The following is a 21252-nucleotide window of genomic DNA, read 5'->3' as shown; positions in this document are numbered from 1 at the left end:
AGTGATCTAAACAGATGGAAAACCATAGGTGCTAAGTCAGGTGAGTATGGAGGCTGTGGAAGAACTTTCCATCCTAACGACTTATTTTCCTTGCGTTTGTTTTGAAGAGTGTGGCCATGTATTGTCATGCTGGAGAATAACACCTTTTCTCTTTACTGAAGCTGGCCACTTTTGACATAATTTTTCATTTACATGATCAAGTTGTTTGTATTAGACATTTGCATTGATGGTTCTTCCATGTTCCAGGAGCTCGTAATGAACGATACCTTCCATGTTCCACCAAACACAGAGCAAAGATTTTTGTGGATGGAGTTCTGGTTTTGGTGTTGGTACTGGCCTCTCGTTACATGATAACCATCGTCTTTTTCCTTTTCTGTTGTGATGCAAAACCCATTTTTCATCACCTGTAACAATGTGCTGCAGAATGACAGGTTGTCAATCCTGGTTAGAAGACTGCTGTAGACAGTGGAACACTGTGTTTGGTTCTCAAGCGGAAACTACTGTGGAACCCAAATTCCCTCTTTGCATGTTTTCACCAATTTGCTTAAGATATTTGTGGATAGTTGAACATGACACACTGAATTTTCATGCCAAATCTCTGGTGCTTTGACATGGATCTCGGACAATAGCCTCATTCAAAAGGCTGTCATTCAAAGTGGGTCATCTTCCAGAGTGAGGCTTGTTGGACATGCCTCAATCACCATCTTTAAACTTTTTAAACCATAGCTTACATATATGAGCATTAACTGCATCTGGATACACTTCAAAAATGTTTTCCATTGCTTCTGTAGCAATACTTTTCTTTCAAAACTCCTACTGTAAGCAATAGTGAATATGTTGTTTCATAAAGTTCTTATCCTCCATCGCGTTAATTACCAAAATAACTATGAATGACACACTGCCAAAGAAAAGAGATGTCATATTATTTCTAGACAGTTACTTTCCCATTTTATCTTGGCTCTGATGTGATTGGTTGGTTCATATTTCATAGTAGTGAAAAAACACAATTACCTTCTGAACACCCTAATATATACATGTAAGTGTATCATATGTATATGTTTGCTGATATATATATGTAAGTGTATGCATGTTTCAATGCATATATGTGTGTGGCATATATATATATATATATATATATACACACACACACACACACATACACACACATTTATATTTATATATATATACACACACACACACCACACACATACACACACATATATATATATATATATATATATATATATATATATATATATATATATATATATATATATATATATATATATATCTGTTTATCTTTTCCTCCAGAGAACTGACCTGAATTCTAAAATATTTTTTGAGTACCTACATTTATCTCCATTAAAGGTAAGATTTAAAACTGTTTTATAAGCTATATTATTATATCTAAAATTAATATGACAGGCAGATAGTTCATTTGTTTAATGTGTAATTAATCTACATGTTTATACACCCACTTATACAAGAAACGTGTTATTATCTTGTTGTTGCTTTAGTTACTGCTTTAACCAAGGTGTTGAATTATATAATATGAATAATTAAAATATTAATAACAAAATAATATAACAAAATTAATTAAATAGAATAATTAAAATAAATATTTTTTGGCTAATTCATATATTGTCTTTTTTGTTTTGTTCTCACCACATAATTATCTTGGAAGTTAAATTAGTATTATCATAGTTTTAATTCTATCTAATTGGTTTTAATTTTTCTAATTAGGATATTTAACTATTAGTGAATTAATTTTTAATTATTTCTTCTTTGGTTTTATCATTTCCTTGCTCAAAATATGTTAACAGTGCCTTAACTATTATTTTCTCTTACAGATAATACCTCCGACTGATTCATTTCTACTAATTATTTGTTCTTTTGTATTTTTGTTTCTTTTTTTTTCTTTCGTTTTTTAATTACTTAGCTTCATGTAAGCTTCTCATTGAATGGAGTGGCTCACGTCACACGAGAAGTGCCTTCTACATTCACCTCCGATGTCGTAGACTTTTTCCTGAGCTCTGTTGGTGTTACATTTACTGAAGTAAAAGATATAGAACTCCGGTAATTTGTCACTATTTCAATATAGATTTATAACTCTTTAATTCATTAACTAGTTTCAGCTTGAGAGCTATGACCATGCTGGAGCATCATTTTGTTTTTAATATAAATTTAATGCTGTCCTAGTATAACTTCATCATCCAGCTATGACTGTAAGCCTTTAGCATTTAAATCAACCATATTTAACCCAAATATTCTACTTGTTTTATGTTGAAACTAACCAGATCTGGCCTCTCACACCTACTCTACAATGCCACTCTAAAAATATATAATCACATCAAAATCTCAAAGCCCAAGATAATACATGATTAATTCAAAACAATGTAGATAAATAAGAATTACATTTGACAGAGTAATCTGAATGTTACCGGATTAAGGTCACAACAGGATAAACTACTAGTTTCAAATACTTTGTATACATATCAAACGGCGATGCATCAGCATGGCCGCAGCTCTGAGCTGAAACAAGCAAAAAAAAAAATTTTTTTAAATCTGTATTTGCCAAAACCATTTTATCTAAACACACACACACTCACTCACACACACACACACACACACACACACACACACACACACACACACACACACACACACACACACACTCACTCACACATGCACACTCACAAAAACGACTATAAAATCATATAAATATCTATTATATATAATTGTAAATCAAATTCGATGACAGCACTGCATGACTGGCATCCGTGCTAGTGGAGCGCTAAGAGCACCATCCGAGCACGATCACTGCCAAGGCCACTGACTAGCTCCCATGCCAGTGGCACGTAAAAAGTACCATTTGAGCATGATTGTTACCAGCGTTGCCTCACTGGCAGGTGAAAAACAACATTCAAGCAAGGATGTTGCCAACACCGCTGGACTGGCTCCTGTGCAGATGGCACATAAAAAACAGCATTTGAGTGTGGCCATTGCCAGTACTGCCTGACTGGCCCTCATACCGGTGGCATGTAAAAGCACCCACTACACACTCTTGAAGTGGTTGGTGTTAGGAAGGGCATCCAGCTGTAGAAACCCTACCAGATCAGATTGGAGCCTGGTGCAGCCATCTGGTTCGCCAGTCCTCAGTCAAACCGTCCAACCCATGCCAGCATGGAAAGCGGATGTTAAATGATGATGATGATGATGATGTAAACAATGGCTTTTAGAAAATCTCCTTGCTATCCCTTTTATCAGAACAAAAATCATATAACGTTAACCTTTTTGTTACTATATTTCTGTTGACAAAATTCATTGCTGTTGTTTCAATTAATCATGAAAATAATGACAAATTTAGTAAAAAAAATCTTAACTGAAGAAAAAATAAGTAGTGTGTGTATTTAATTGGCTAAAGATGACCACCCCAAATTTAACCGTAACTAAAGTTACATATGAAAACAGTTGACTATTCTTACATGTCAAATTATCTAACAATATTAAAATGGCGTTGGTCGACAGTTTGCACATTCGTTTTTCCAGTTATCAATGACATCATATGTAACCTTAGATCCAGAACTCATAACAGGTAGAGTTGTTACTCCCATAAATAGCTAAAATACTACATGCTGTCCAGACAATTGTTTTTGGTTGATTTATAGAAATATCTTTTGTATTGTTTTTTTTAACCTTCCATTTCAGGATGGCATATTTTGACTGCAAGGGTGTTATGTTAACAGTTGGCCAGTTACTCTCTCACATCCAGTCTCACTATTTCTATCAAGCTATTCAGCAAGCATATGTCCTTGTTTTAGGTCTTGATGTTCTTGGAAATCCTTATGGATTAATCCGAGATTTTACCCAGGGATTAGGAGACCTTTTCTATGAACCATTCTTGGTAAGACGTTTTTATACTCACTTTTGTGCTCTACAGAAATATGAACATATCACTTGTATTTATTTTTATTTTTTTATATCATATTCGGTAAGCTGTAGTATTGTTGGTATTGGGTTTCTAGTGGGGCAACCAGTGATTCATAACATTTCTGATTATGAATATGACATAGGAGTGGTTGAGAAACACTGTGTGTGTGTTTGAGCATCTATATATTAATGCACTGCACCCATATGCATTATGCTGTCATGTGGTTAGGTGAAGGGAGAGGTAAAGAGCTAGAGAAAAGGAGGGAGAGTGAAGTGTTAACGACACAAGGTAGAGGGAAAGTAATAGTCATTACATGGTTAAAAAGTTAATTGAAGAGAGATACATAGAGAAAAAGGGTTGGAAATACAATGTTTAGCAGAGGGATAATGTTCTGGGGTGACGTTAAAGAAATGCAGACAGAGAGAGGGGGGGAGGGAAGTTATATTGAGAGTGAGAGGCAGATAAAGTATGAGTAGTGACCCAATGTCAGCCTATGCATGATGCTGTCACATGGTTAGCGGAAGTGGAGATGAAGAAAAAGAGAGAGAAAGGGAAGTGATAAGAGTGTGAAGAGGGGAATTATATGGTCCAAACGGCTAGAGTAGAAGAACTTGTCCAAGGTGTTACACAGTAGGACTGAACTTGGAACCATGTAGTTGAGAAACAAACTTCTTACCACACAGCCACACATCCACAAATATATACACACACACTCACACATATATACATATGTATATATGCATGTGTGTATAACTATATATATATATATATGTGTGTATGTATATAGGTGCAAGCATGGCTGTGTGGTAAGAAGCTTACTTCCCAACCACATGTTCCTGCGTTCAGTCCCACTGTGTGGCACCTTGGGACAGTGTCTTCTATTATAGCCTTGGGCTGACCAGAGGCTTGTGAGTGCATTTGGTAGATGGAAACTGAAAGAAGCCCTTCGTATATGTGTGTGTGTATATATATATGTGTGTATATATATGTATGTATGTATGTGTCATTGTTTGTCCCTCCCATCACTGCTTGACAACTGATGTTGTGTTTACATCCCTGTAATTTAGTGGTTCAACAAAAGAGAATTATAGAATAAGTTCTAGGCTTAAAAATTAAGCCCTAGGGTCAATTTTTTAGGCCCAAACCCTTCAAGGTCATGCTCCAGCCTGGCTGCAGTTAAATGACTGAAACAAGTAAAAGAATAAAAGTGTATGTCTGTATATATATATATGTATACATACGCATACACACAAACACACACAAGGAAAGGGGTTAATATACATTTTTGTACTCCCTAAAATCAGTTGCCTTCCTTCCCTCACAATTGAAAAATTCTTTTCAGGGCTCAATTCAGGGAACTGATGAATTCACTGAAGGTCTGGTGCGAGGAGTTCAAAGTCTCCTGGGACATACTGTAGGTAAGGAGATGTTTCTGGTAATGTTTCCCTTTTATTGGGCTATAAATCACATGACATCATTACCATCATCAGCATCTTTATCAATCAACATCTTCATCAGTCATCATTATCATCACTACCATCATAATGTCACCATTATACATCATCATTGTCATCATCATCATCATCACCATTATTGTCATCATCATCATCACCATTATTATCATCAACATTACTACCATTGCAAATGAGGGAATCTCTATGAGGTTGTTTCATCATCATCATCATTGTCGTTTAACATCCTCCTTCCATGCTGGCATGGTTTGGATGGTTTGACAGAAACTGGCCAGGCAGGAGCTTGCACCATGCTTCGGAGTATGTTTTGGCATGGTTTTCACAGCTGGATGCCCTTCCTAACACCAACCACTCCACAGAGTGGGCTGGGTGCTCATACAGGCAAGGTCAGTTTTAGTCTGGTTTTCACAGCTCGGTGCCCTTCCAACCACTTTACACCCGAAATAATATTTATAAGTTTTTAAGTTGGTGGCAATGTTCTTCTGCTGGTCACGTGAAGCAAATTTTCCACAGACATAACAAAAGTTGTCTGGGTGATGCACAGCTTCTCCTATTCATGTTCTAACACAATGAACACAGTTAAAACAGAAATTACACAGAGCGAGAGATACACATACCACACATTCCGGCAGCATCCTCGATTTGGTATAAAACACATGCTTTTACCCCAGTAGCAAAATCTTTGTTGTCCAGTGTAATCAGCTAGCATCTGCTTCCCCAAAATTTCATGTCTTGAGTCTAGAATAGAAAGGATTATTGTCCAGCTGTAGAAATTATGCCAGCATTAAGACGTTGATGCACAATGTGGTATTCTGAATCACTGGATCCTGTCAAACTGTCCAATATGGGGAAACTTGAAAAGATTTATATATATATCATCATTTGATGTCTGTCTCCCTAATGGCATGAGTTGGATAAATATCATTAAAGCCAAGAAAAGCACAACTTTTGGACTATTCTTTTCCTTCTTTCTGGACCTTTCTTCATTCCTTTTGCACAAAATGTCACACCTCCTGTTTTTCACATCTTAAACCGAGTGTCAATCCAATACCCTTACTGTGTATTCCTTCTGGCTTTCAGTGCTTTTGTTTTTATTTTTTTTCCAGGTACAGAGGTTTATCTTTGGCCAGGTATTTCTCCTGCAGCTGTCTTACCAGGAATATGGCATCAGTGGTGCTTTTCCCTGGCACGAAACCAAACTGCATCTCCTCTAAACTGACTCTCTCTCTAATTAGTTGGGCTATGACCCTCTCATTACCTTCATTACCTGATCCAACAGCTTGATACCTCTGTAATTATTTGTATCTAGGGCGTCACCTTTACGTTTGTAGCAGTTGACTATTATGCTGCTACACCAGTCATTGGGTATGACTCCTTCGTGTATCACCTGGTTTACTATACGGGTGACTAGGCTATAGCCGACACTGCCAGATATTTTGAGCATCTCTGCAGTAATTCCTGATGGGCCTGGGGCTTTCCCTGTCTTCATGCTTCTAATTGCCTTAATTACCAAGGAACTGTCAACTCGGATAGCTGGTCCCTCTCTTGGGTCGACATTCGGCAGACTCTCTTTATCCTATTCATTTTCTTTATTCAGTAACCTTTCATAGTGGTGTCTCCATACCTCTCTCTTTGAATCCTCCTTTAGCGCAAGTGAACCATTCTCCATGCGAACACATTTCTCTCCTACCACATCACGATTTTCTCTCACATACTGTCTTGCAACACGAAGTACCTCAAGTCTTTGGTCCTCACGGCGCAGAACATTGGCAAATTTTTTCTTATCTGCTTCCCCTCTGGCTAAATAAACCTGTCTCCTAGCTTCTCTTTTGGCAGTCTGATACAATTCCCTGCTACCACCATTCTTCCGGTCCTTCCAAGCTTGTCTCTTTTCTCTAATAGCCCTGTCAACAACATTGTTCCACCACCACGTTATTTTGGGTCGAGAGGAGACTTTGCACCAACCACAGATCTGGTCAGTGGCTCTCAACAGGTTGTCCCTTAGAAACCTCCAGTTGTCTTCTACCCCATGTGAAGCTATATCCCCTTCTATTTCGTCAAAGGCTTCAAGTAATATGTCTCTAAATCTCCGTCCATTCACAGGATCTTTAAGCTTCCAGCCCCTTCTTCTCCATGTTGGTCGTCTTCTGGTTGTCCTCTTAGTCCTGATCCTAAAGTCACTAACTACCAGTCTTTGTTGGTAAGGTTTTGGCATTTATAAGCAGCTCTCTTTCCCTTTTTCTGGCGAGGAAATTTGGCTAGTGTATCTGCCAGAACGATAGGTGACTAGGTTATGGGCAGGTTTCCTGAAGTTGGTATTGCAAACCATAAGATCATTTGCATCACAGAACTGATGAGGAGGGAACCAGACTGCTAGCAGTCTGGTTCCCTCCTCATTGCGGGAACCAAAACCATAGCCTTCATGTATGCCATGAAAGCCCCCTGCACGTTGTCCAACATGTCCATTGAAATCGCCAGCCGCAAAAAGAAGGTTTCTGCTGTTCGTCAACGAGGTAGTCTGCAATAGGGTGTCATAGAATCGGTCTTTCTGCCCCTCCGGTAGCCCCGGCTGAGGTGCATAGGCTGAGATAATGGTAACTGACCTATGGTGAAGCACTAATCTAATCTTAAGTATTCTGTCACATACTCTGATTACCTCAATTACCTTATCTACCCATTTTCAGTGAGAAGTATACTCACGACCCCAACCCCGTCAGTGTTCCCTGCCCAGAAAATCTTGTACCTGTGTTAAATATATATTTCAAAATACCAATATTTACTGGGTGTGCTGAAGAGACAAATGTAAATTTTTATACAGTATATACTGCATAAAAATCAATAAAACTAGTTATACAACATGTAAAATTGTATAGCTAGCTATACAGTATATAAAATTGGTTATATATTTGATAAAAGTATATAAAATTTTATTATTTATAAATGTTTATAAAATTAGTTATATCTCTCTCTATATAAATGGCAGTTTGTCTGTCTGTGTGTCTGTCAGGTTGTACCCTCACCCTGACCATGGCTTTCAACCGATTCTGATGAAACTTGACACACACATAGCCCAATGTCATAATTCAAAACTAACGCAGCGAAAATTTTGAAAAGTTCCCCCAGTTCTGAAAAAAATCGATAAATTCGACATGGGGTCGAGAATCTAGGCTTTTTATATGCAACATATTTTCTGTTGTAGTTTTCGCAACTTGCAATCGATTTTCACCAAACTCATGGTGAAGCTTAATGTTACCCTAAGAAACTTAATTCTGACATTAGTTTTCCATGCAATACCTTACCATCAGAAAAAATCGATAAAATCATGCCATTTTGGGAAATCGCATTCAAATTCAAGATGACATATTTTCGACAATATGTTTCACAAATTGGCAGGAATTTTTTTTTAAATTCACAGCGAGCATCATGTCTGCTCCAAGGAGCTATATGGCCCTTTTTATTCCAATAGGATACTTTATTATTGGAAAAAATCGGTTAATTAAATCATATGTGGCACACATAGCAAACTGATTTGTGTATTAAACACAAACCACAGACTGTCTAGGGGACGCAACTCGACCTTTTTAACTCTCTTGGGAGGCGCAATGATGTTTTCATGTTTTCGCCCAAAGGGACAGCTAGGAACATCGTATACACAGAAGTATTGAGTGAAGAGAAGACATTGCAACCTACACATGCGCCTTCATTCCCTAGAGGGAAAGGACTAGATTGGGATTAGTCGTTGCCTACTAGGGGCTCTTACATACCCAGGCAATGCCGGCCTATGCTGCTAGTATTTTATAATTGTATAGTTTATTAGAATTGGTTGTGTAGTACACAAAATTATATAATATATAAAATAAATTATATTATATAAGCTACATTGTATGATTTGTAAAATTGGTTATATAAGATAAAATAATATAGTATATAAAATTGTTGTATATTTATAACATTAATTGCATAATGTATAGTAAAATTAAAATGCCTTGTCTTTGTATTTTCACTAGGAAGTACTGCTGGATCTGTGGCATTAATGACTGGCTCTGTAGGTAATGCCTTGGCTGCGCTCTCTTTTGATTCTGATTATAAAAAGGTAAATATCTGTATAATTATGTTCATACCATTGTCTTCTGTTTTTCAACTATCAAAACAGCTCTTTCTAATTTTCAAAATCCATCACTTGGTTTAACACCATTACTTGGCCTTTGGATGGCTTTTAGCATTCCACTCTGTTGTAAATATTTGGGCCAAGTTTCCAGTCTGAGAAAAATTTCTTCCCTGCTGAAGTCATCTCTATAAAAAAAAAAACATTCCATTGATATCAATTCATTTTCCTTTAGTCTTAAGGATTGTTTTTTTAACTCATTATGCTATTGCTATTAATTATTACGCTATCAACCGGTGGGTAAGAGCAATGACTTTCTCAGGGAATCGATGAGGAGGAAATAGCTTTTGAGGCAACTTAAAAACTTATAAATATTATTTCGGGTGACCAAAACATTACTTGGGGACCAAAACAAGAGGTGGGTACCTCATATATGCTGCACCATGTGTTACTCAGGGCTTACACAGTGACTGAATGGAAAATGGAAGGGAATGCCTTTTGCTGTGTCAATGACCCATCATATGGTTGACAGTCAAATGAATGGAGGTGTAATGGAGAGTGTAAATGGGTACATTCTGGAAATGGGAGACGGCAATGGGGAAGTGGACTGGTGAAATGTTGCAGAAGGCAGAGAGTTAACATTCAGTCTTTTTTCTGTGAGGAAGCACATGTTGACAAATCTGACGCTATGTTCTGTGAGATTATGGCAGCAAGCTCCAGTAACTTCGTTTCTATTATGGGAACATTGACAACAGAGGATACTGCTTCAAGAAAAGGGTGTTCTACCCAAAAGAAAACCATGTAAAAGAGGGGGCATGTTATGTGTACAAAAAGACGTGGTGGGAACATGTACTGGTGATCGCATGTCACATGTTTATCGCATTTGCATTAAATGTATATTGACTGCTGAAATGTTTGTTTACTCGTTTCTTTTTGTCCCTGACCATTGAGGTGGTTGGGAGATGTGCTAAAAACTACAGCTAAATAAGATCTTGTTGCATAAATTTTTAAAATTAACATAAACATTGATTTACATGAAAGAAAATCACTGGAGACATAACGTGTTGTTTACAAATATTGACAACACGTGCTGTCTTTAGGATGTTAACGACAAAATGTGCAGTCAGGCACAAAATGACAGCTGCCAAATCCTGTTTCCTGACTGGGTAATAATGATCAAACTTTAAACCTCTGAAACTTTTTAAAAACATTTTTCTGGGGAAAATGAAATGATTCCAGCAATTCAGTTTAGGCAAGTGTATTATTGTGCCAAATTAAAAAATTTTTTGGTAAACTTTAATTTTTGAAATGCTGGCAGCCAAACTGATAAGTTCCTCTCTGTGGAATGTTCATCATCATCATCATCATCGTCGTCGTCATCATTTAATGTCTGCTTTCCATGCTGGCATGGGTTGTGCTGAGGGCTGGCAAGCCAGAAGGATGCACCAGACTCCAATCTGACCTGACAAAGTTTCCACAGCTGGATGCCCTTCCTAACGCCAGCCACTCCGAGAGTTTAGTGGGTGCTTTTACACGCCACCAGCATGAGGGCCAGTCAGGCAGTACTGGCATCGGCCACACTCAAATGGTGTTTTTTACATGCCACCGGCACAGGAGCCAGTCAGGTGACGCTGGCAATGATCATGCTCAAATGGTGCTTTTAATGTTCCACTGGCATGGGTGCTAATCAGGCAGTACTGTCATCGGCCATGACAATGATTTCATTTGCCTCAACTGGTCTTCGCAAGCGCAGTTTATTGCCCAATGATTGAAGGGTGCTCTTAAATGGGCTGGTTATGCTGCACTAGCCATGGTTATGCTGCACTAGGCCATGGTGATGATCTCACTTGGCTTGCCAGGTCTTCTCAATGTTAATCAATTAATAAATTAATTTATATCCATTAAATCTCTCCATTTTTTTATTTTATAATATTTGATATTTTATAATATATTTATTGAAGAAATATCTCTTCAAAACGTAATGTATTAAACCAGTGTAACTTGGATAAAATTATCCCTATAAGAGCTTTTATATATCCTCATAGTGACTATATATATATATATATATATATATATATATATACACACACACACATAAGAGAGAGAGAGAGAGAATATGTAGTTCTGTGTATCCTTGACTACTAAACTAAGACTGTTATTCATGCAATTGCAGAAGCGTCGGACTCGTGTGATGCAGCAACCAGAAAGTCTACCAGAAACTCTTGCAATTGGGACCAGAGGTTTCATTAATGGAGTTGCTCTTGGACTTTCTGGAATTATTCTAGATCCAATAAAAGGTAAGGAATGACACTGGTTTCGTCTGCTGAATAAAAATCCATTTTTGTTGTTATTGTTGTTGTTTGCTCTGTGTCCATCTGGTCTGAGTTATGTTGACATCATAATGTTTGAAATAAATGGAAAGCTAAGAAGCAAAAGATGCACTGTCTTTGTATCTTGTTTTGTTTAATTCCCTGAAGAAAGTATTATTTTGAATTTTTTGTAAAGGTGCACATGAGGATGGTGTAGAAGGATTCTTCAAAGGAATTGGCAAAGGTATTATGGGTTTGCTGACAAAACCTGCTGCAGGGGCCATAGATATGGTCAGTATGGCATTTGATGGACTTAGAAGGTAATCAGAACTTTTTTTTTTATTTCTATTTAGTGGATTATTCATTTATGTAACATTGTAATCGAACTTTAGTAAAATCAAAATTTGTCTGTGGCTTAACGTTTCAGACAAAATGATTTGTGGCAAAATTATACTTGATTGCTACAAGAATGTAAAGTTTTGCTCTCTCATTTGATGAATGACATTATGTGAGAAAGAGAAGGAAGAGAATAGGTTTTTCATGTCGTTTTGTAGAAAAATAAGCATCACATACAATGCTGGATTATCCGTCATGCAAAATAAGCATGTGCTTAGGGCCTCAAGGGAAGGGGGCACCACAGAAATGATAAATGGCTTATGGCACAAAAGAAATCACTTTAAACTTGCTAAAATAATATTTGGGATGCCTTGCCTGCACTAAGTATAGAAGCAGGTGTATCATATAAGATTAATTTTGAAGATCTGACCAAAGACATTGCAATTAAGAAAAGTAGGAGAAAACTTTTCAAATAGAAATAAAGTCGAATAAAAATAATAAACATTATTTTCCATCTTGCTGTTAGTTTTGGTTTATTTTGAAAAATAAAAATTTATTCTACGGTTTATGTGGTCTGGTGCATTTCCCCCTTTATTCTACTACCTCAGACAAGGACAGGGAATTTGGCATCTACATTCATAGATGTATATCTGCTGGTTGATTTGTCTGTTGGGTTTTCCATTGTTTGTCTATCTGTCAATCTGTCTAGAGAAATAAAACTTACTACATGAGTGTATGTATATATATATATATATATATATATATATAAATAAATACACACACATATATATATATTATATATATATATATATATATATGTCATCATCATCATCATCATTTGTTTAACATCTGCTTTCCATGCTGGCATGGGTTGGATGATTTGACTGAGGTCTGGCGAACCAGATGGCTGCACCAGGCTCCAATCTGATCTGGCAGTGTTTCTACAGCTCGATGCCATTCCTAACGCCAACCACTCCAAAGTGTAATGGGTACTTTTACGTGCCACCAGCACAAGTGCCAGTAAGGCAATGCTGGCAATGATTACGCTTGACTGGTGCCTTTTATGTGCCACCGGCACGGAAGCCAGTCAGCTGCTCTGGCAACGATCACACTTGGATGGTACTCTTTGCACCCCGCTAGCACGGATGCCAGTCATCGAATTTGATTTCGATTTCACTTGCCTCAACAGGTCTTCACAAACAGAGTTTAGTATCCAATGAAGGAAAGTTACGCATAAGTGGGCTAGTTACACCCCTGGCATAGACCACGGGTTATGGTCTCACTTGGCTTGAATTATGGTCTCACGCACTGCATTAAATGATGATGATGATGATGATGATGATGGTTTCTATGGATCTTAATCTGGTGCTGATTACATATTCCTTAGCTGTAATTGGTCAGAACAACTCACTGTAACGAGGGTGAACTAGGATGTCATTGTATAACATTGGTATACAAATACAGCTTATGTAACAACTTTGTATAATGCACATCCAGTAAATTGTTTCAAAGAATTCTCTGAAGATGTTAATCAACATTGACTGTTTTTTCTCTTCCATTTACACAGAGCTGCCGAATTAGAAGGTGGAATTGTGGCCAGGACAAGGCTGCCTCGCTTTATCAATCCCTCTTTGGTAAGTCACAACATACTACGAACATTTTTCTACTGCTTCTCTCATCTCTAAGTAAAGAAAAACTAAGCAACACCTTTACTTGTTTCAGTCATTAGACTGCAGCCATGCTGGGGTACTACTTTGAAGGGTTTAGTTTTTTTTTTTTTTCACTTGTCATATCAGGGTCCTCAAGTTTTGTCAAGCAACTGAGATTGACAGAATCATTAGAGCATCCAACAAAATAGCTTGAAGTTGTATTATTTGTGTAAGTTATGACCCTTCACATTCTGAGTTCAAATCCCACCAAAGTTGACTTCGACATTCATCCTTCCAGGGTTGATAAAATTAAGCACTAATCAAGAACTTGTTCCAATTTCATTTTATAATGCTTACTAGATGTGAAAAGTTTTGAAGGAGAGGAGTTAGTTGATAATATTGAGCCCAGTACTTGGCTGGTACTGTATTTTATCAATGTCAAAAGGATGAGAGGTAAAATTGCTTGGTGGAATTTGAACTAAGAATGTAAAGAGCAGCAACAAATACCACAAGGCATTGTTCCAATGCTCTAACAACTCTGCTAATCCCCCTCGTTAGAGTTGAATTGTAACAATCAGTACATGATGCTTTATCCATTTACCTGTGAACTATCTTGCTGTCTTTTGTTGTAGCTGTTGCTATTGTTGTCTTTTAAAATATTAGTTATTTCCTTGTATCAAAACCATTTCTACTTTTACTCTTCAGGGTCTCAAACCATACTCGCCATACCAAGCGATAGGAGTCCGTCTCTTACAAAGTATTCGTAAAGGCCAATATCTGCAAAGTGATATGTACTGGGCACATGCACCGCTCAGCCGAGAAGATCGATCAGATGTCTTCCTCATCACAGATAAGTAAGTTATTTGTTTGCCACTATAATGTGTGTGCATAAACACACAGACAAGCATAGATACAAACATGCTTACATATACACACATACACTCACACTGCAAGAGAGTTAAAAACAGTATGGTCATCTGAACTCTCAGCTAACAACAAGCATATTACCTACAACGCCTTTGCAGATTAAAATGAGAGCTGATAGAGATCTCTCCCCAAGAAGCATTGGTGCATTCACAAATTCTGTTTATCAAAACAACAAAAATGGATCAGTTCACTGAGAAAGTAGTATATAAGAACATACTTGGTATGTAAGATGCAAACCATCATCATCATCATTGTCATTGTTTAACGTCTGCTTTCCATGCTGGCATGGGTCGGACAGTTTGACAGAGGGCTGGTGAGCCAGAAGGATGCACCAGGCTCCAATCTGATCAGGCAAAGTTTCTACAGCTGGATAGCCTTCCTAATGCCAACCACTCTGAGAGTGTAGTGAGTGCTTTTACATGCCACTGGCATGAGGGCTAGTCAGGCGGTTCTGGCATTGGCCACACTCAAATGGCGCTTTTTACATACCACCAACACAGTAGCCAGTGAAGCAACACTGGCAACGATCATGCTCGAATGGTGCTTTTAACATTCCACTGGCATGGGTGCCAATCAGGCAGTACCATCATCAGTCACGACAACAATTTCACTTGCCTCAACAGGTTGTCTCAAGCACAGTTTATTGCCCAATGATTGAAGGGTACTCTTAAATGGGCTGGTTATGCGGCACTGGCATAGGCCACGGTTATGGTCTCACTTGGCTTGCCAGGTCTTCTCAAACACAACATGTCTCCAAAGGTCTCAGTCACTTGTCATTACCTCGGTGAGACCCAATGTTCGAAGGTTGTGCTTCACCACCTCATCCCAGGTCTTCTTGGGTCTACATCTTCCACAGGTTCCCTCAACTGCGAGGGTGTGGCACTTTTTCACACAGCTGTCCTCATCCATTCACACAACATGACCATACCAGTGCAGTCGTCTCTCTTGCAAACCACATCTGATGCTTCTTAGGTCCACCTTTTCTCTCAGGGCGCTTACATTCTGCCATGTATACACACTGACATTACACATCCAGCGGAGCATACTGGCTTCATTCCTTGCAAGCTTACACATGTCCTCAGCAGTCATGACCCATATTTCACTGACATGTAGCATGGCTGTTAGCACACATGCATCATATAGTCTACCTTTTACACTGAGTGAGAGACCCTTTGTCACCAGCAGAGGTAGGAGCTCTTTGAATTTTGCCCAGGCTATTCTTATTCTAGCTGCTACTTTCAGAGCATTCACCCTCACTACTGACTTGGTCATCTAGGTAATGGAAGCTATCAACTATTTCTAGTTTTTCCCCTGGAATGTGACAGAAGCTGTTCTCTGCACATTTTCAGCGTTTATTGCTCTTGAGCATCTGCCACATACAAAAACTATCTTCCCAGTTAGCCTTCCTTTGTGTCCATAGCTTACACTGGGTACACCTTGCCTTCTCTTTCCTCCAAATATCTTAGCTGTTTTCTCATATACGAGCAATGCCATTGCTAGAAAGAATCATTGAAATGAGTCACTGTCAATGATGTGAGGCCCTTGTATGTCTCTTGAGACATACTTTTGCACTTTCCTGGCAGAAGGAACAGATGCCACAGTATGACATGTCTTTTCAATCCTCCAACTGAGAGCCACACCTTTTCACATGTTGCACATATCACAATTTACCATGGGTTGATTCCTGTGAGTTCCCTGATGGCTGACCAGGCCTGCATCATTCAAGCACCTCCTCCCACAAACCATTTACACAAAAAGCAACACACCCTCATTCCTTCTAAGCCTTCTCCTAATCTTTCTGTGTTTCATTCTCTCTCCCACCAAACCTCAAACAACCACTTTGCCTTCTCTTTCCTCCAAAACCCAAGTGCAGCCATACTTTGCTCCAGGTGGGTTGGTATGCTCCACTAATAATAGATGAGGAACTGAAAGTGTATCTTGCATACTAGATTTCCAAATTTCTTCACATGCTTAAATTCTTCTTATATTTTTCTGATCACATTGGTGTCCAATAGGAAGCTGATTTCCACAACAGGGTACATTCTTGCCTTGTGGCCCCACACAATAATACCTGACTGGTTACAGTTTTAACTTGCGGGATGAAAAATAAGACCCGTCAATGGGTGGGAGAATAGTCAATGGCCATTCAACAATGTGTGCGCAAGTGTGTGGAATGTATGTATATGTCTAAGTTGGATTTAAATTTATTTTTTTTTAACCTCCACTTATACTCATATTTTATATTTTTTTAGTTTTTTATCAAGCGCGACCTGGTATATGTATATATTTGTATTTCATTTCATTTATATGTATGTATACATACATACATATATACATGCATGCATACATACATACATACATGTATACATTCATACATGCACACATACATGCATACATACATACATACACGCACGCACACATACATATGTACATACGTACACACATACATACATACACACACATACATACACGCATGCTTGTGTGAGAAAGTTCATTTGTAACCATGTTCAACCCTTTAGCATTCAGATTACTCAGTCAAATGTACTGTTTATTTATTTACATTGTTTTGAATCAATCATGTTTTATCTCCATAAAAATAAAAACAATGATTGTTTTTATTTTCGAAATGGCATTGTCGGACAGGTGTTGTGAGACTAGATCTGTTGTGAGACTCGATCTGTTGTGAGACTAGATCTGTTGTGAGACTAGATCTGTTGTGAGACTCGATCTGTTGTGAGACTAGATCTGGCTGGTTTGAACATAAAACAGATGTGGTTGGCCTGTTTAAATACTAAAGGTTTAAGCTGGTCATTGTTCAATAGACTGGGACATGTATTACCTTGTTCATAAACAGGAGAGCAAGAGCCCTTTGCCTGTACCACATAAAAAGCACCCTTATAAAGGGCATGCAGCACACTCTACAACGTGATTGGCATTCAACCCATGTCAGCACGGGGAAGGAAGAGGAGGAGGATGAAGAAGAACAGGTGAGGGTTGATAATAAAAAAAAGTGTCTGGTGATAGACTCTCTGCCTCAATGAATTCCATGAATACAGGCACAGAAAACGGATCATTAAAATGAGGAGGAGAATGATGACCCTCAGCATTACACTTTCTCTCACATGCTTCTACCAAACGAATATGTGCACCACAGATATTTCTATCACTTATGCTATCACACGTTAACAAACTTATATTTTGTTGAAATATTTGTATCTTTTCAGACATCTGTTTCTGTTGGAGAAAACTAAATTATGGGGTGACTGGAATGTGGAATGGGAAGTTCCAATTGATAGTTTGCTGGAAATACCTGCAATTGTTGATAAAAGACTTGTTTTTAGAATCAAAAGGGTAAATAATCATACTATCCATCCATATATCCACATGTCTGTCTTTCTATCCATCCATCCATCTATATACCTATCTTTCTATCCATCCATATATCTGTTTTTCTATCCATCCATATATCTACCTATCCACCTGTCTACCTACCTATTTATATATTTGTCTGTCTTCATGTCTCTTTATCCATTCATTCATCTACGTATCTATGTTTGTCTCTCTCTCCTTCTGTCTTTCTTCCTTCCCTTTGTCTTTCTTTCTCTCGCTCTTCCTTTTTCTTTCTTTTTCTCTTACATTTTTCTCTCTTTCTTTTTCCTTCATTTTCTACCATTCTTTCCTCTTGTCTTCCCTCCTTTCTTTCTCAGACCATACTTATCCAAAATAAGTACCAATAATTGACCTAATGCTCCCCTCAAAATTTCAGGCTTTATTCATATAATAGAAAGGATTATTATTATTATTCCAGTATAGACTGGCTTTGTGTGATGGTCCTTTATATACTTTAACATTTTCATTGCAAATCATACACAAGTTCCTGTGTGTTCTTTCCAGGTGCGAATGAGGGATTTCTGGTTGTATTTCCCTGTTGCATGGTGACTTAGGTTCAGTATCCTGTTTATTTCATCTCACCATGGCATCCTTTCTGTGTGTAGCATTTGGAATTCGACCAGTGTTTCATACACGTGATTATTTCACTGAAAATTGCTGCTTATAGTTGCTTATGAAGTAAGAAAGAGAGAGGGGGGAGAGGGAGAATAATTACTATGAAACAATAGAGAGGGAGAGTGATTACTATGAAACAAGAGAGAGGGTGAGTGCTTTTCTTGAGGGGAGAGAACTGCTTCAGGGATTTTTTTCTTTTTCCCTCTGCTGATGGATATTTTTTCTATGGAAAGAGGGAAAGAGCATAGAATATTTTCATATTTCTCTATAATTCATGTATTAAATATTCCAGTTCTATTCATTTTTGTGTTTCCATTTTCAGGATGATTCCAGCCTGAATCTCTTCTCCAGCGGTGAGCGGGATATTGTATGCAATGACACTCAGGTGCTAGCTTGGTTACACAAGAAGATAGAACATGTGATTAAATTCCGTAAACAGTGAAACATGAGCACAATCGCCAGGTGTGTGACGTGGAGTGTGACGACAAGGCACGTCATTGTTTTTCCCCATCCCCATCTCCCAACTTTAGTCTATTGCTTATGAGAAGATTCTGTTGGCACAAGGCTCCCTCCATAAAACAGTTTCAATCGTTGACCAACCAGTCATTCTTCCCCAACCATTGTTATTATTATATACGTATGTATGTATACATATCTATATACATATGCACAAACACACATACATACATGTGTATATATACATATATATCTATCTATCTATATATATATATAGATAGCTAGATAGATATATACATGCACAAACACACACACATACATACACATTTGTATGTATACATATCTACATATATATATATATATGTATGTATGTATATGTATATACACTAATATACCAGTCTATAATCTACAGTTGTTAAACCAATGTTTAGTTATATTCTTATATTCTTCAAAAGTTGGCATTTTACAAGCCACCTCCTGCCACAACTGCACAAACAACCAACTTTCGGGTGTCTCATACCTCTCTATCTCTAAAATTCTCAAAATATTCTTCTCAGTTAAAAACACCAACAGCATTTCTTCCCTCCAGCTCCTCCCTTCTAAACGATGAAGATTATTATTATTACCTTTTTTTTTCTTCTTCAATAATATTCCTATTTATTATACGTTCTCCCACATAGCTCTGGGACCAAGATAATTAACCAAGTAATAATTGATTGATGAAACTTTCTAATCTGTTGAATGATGGATAACTCAACTTTTGTTCTCTATTTTCTTCTTAGTTGTCTTCTTTGTCTTCTTCTTCTTCTTCTTCTTCTTCTTGCTGCCTTGGCTTGACACAGTGTTTTGATTTTCTGAAACTCTGCAACTCAAAATCTTATGTTTAACTTCATTCCAACAGTGCTATATTATTTATTCCCAATCAATCAAGCACATATAATACACAGGGTGTCAACATTTAATATTTAACCATTAATTAAGTTTACGAAATTAAATAACTGCAGAAGAAGGGAAAAGAAAAAACCCATCTCAGTCAATGTTGATAGTCTGAAAACTCTTTGATGAATCACCTTCAAATCAACTGAAATTTTCATTACAAATTTCTTCTCTTCTTCCCCCACCCTAAGATTAGGTTTACAAATTCTGCCCACCACAGTCCTGGCAACCACTGGCCCTCTAAGTCAATAGCTATGTTTGACGCATCCCCGACGACTCCAAAAATTTCAAGTGAGAAACGATGGTTATGAAAACTGAAAAAATCTCTGTCGGCAGTTTTTTGCTAACCCTAATTGCAGTTTTAGTAGCAGTTTTTGAAATTCAGTTATTGCCATTTGATAGCGTCTTAGAGCCAGATTTAACTTGCCAATAGGATGTCAGCCCAAAACAAAACAAAAAAAAAAGTGTTTGGATAAAAACAACAAAAAAAGCAAAAACAAAATAAACAAAAAATGAAAAAGAAAGAAAGCAAGCTGTTTCCTTCTTTAGCAAACTTGTGTCAAGCTTGGTGTTTGTAGAATCTCTTGCTGTTCTGCCATAGCTTCTCTAGAATGCTTAGTTTTTTTGGGGTTTTTAAAAAAATCAAAAACCATTGAGACAGCGTTTATGTTTTACTGTAGAGTTTAGCTTTGTTGTTTATGGTCAATTAACTGTCTGTGTGATAATTGTTGTAATTCTTTAGAGTCAATTATCTACTTAGATGCATAGAACTGAGCACATGCTTTATCAAAGCAAATACATACACACATGTGTTGTATGAATCTGTCCTCTTCATTGCTTTCTCAAACACCAAGGACATGATACATACATACATACATACATATATATGTATGTATGTATGTATGTATGTATGTATGTATATATATATGTATGTATGTATATATATATATGTATGTATATATATGTATATATATATATATATATGTATGTATATATATGTATATATATGTATATATATATATATATGTATATATATGTATATATATATATATATATATATGTATATATATGTGTGTGTGTGTGTGTGTGTTGTTCCATGATGAATAATACCTACTTAGATAGTTAT

The 21252-nt window shown here is 37.3% G+C and overlaps 1 protein-coding gene across 1 annotated transcript; it reads left to right on the top strand.

The window, feature by feature from the left end:
- Positions 1-1263: 1263 nt before the first annotated feature.
- On the top strand, positions 1264-19469 carry LOC115231449 (vacuolar protein sorting-associated protein 13A). Its single transcript, XM_029801472.2, has 11 exons — positions 1264-1368; positions 1940-2076; positions 3709-3904; positions 5274-5349; positions 9411-9496; positions 11682-11805; positions 12014-12137; positions 13721-13787; positions 14508-14656; positions 17954-18080; positions 19057-19469. The coding sequence occupies exons 3-11, from the start codon at positions 3710-3712 to the stop codon at positions 19174-19176; spliced, it is 1068 nt and encodes a 355-aa protein (XP_029657332.2). The 5' UTR covers positions 1264-1368; positions 1940-2076; position 3709; the 3' UTR covers positions 19177-19469.
- Positions 19470-21252: the final 1783 nt, after the last annotated feature.

This window comes from Octopus sinensis, unplaced genomic scaffold (genome assembly GCF_006345805.1).
Source record: "Octopus sinensis unplaced genomic scaffold, ASM634580v1 Contig18543, whole genome shotgun sequence".
NCBI classification, from domain to species: Eukaryota; Metazoa; Mollusca; class Cephalopoda; order Octopoda; family Octopodidae; genus Octopus; species Octopus sinensis.
Note: the sequence above shows the minus strand (reverse complement) of the source record. Positions and strands in the feature narration are given on the sequence as shown.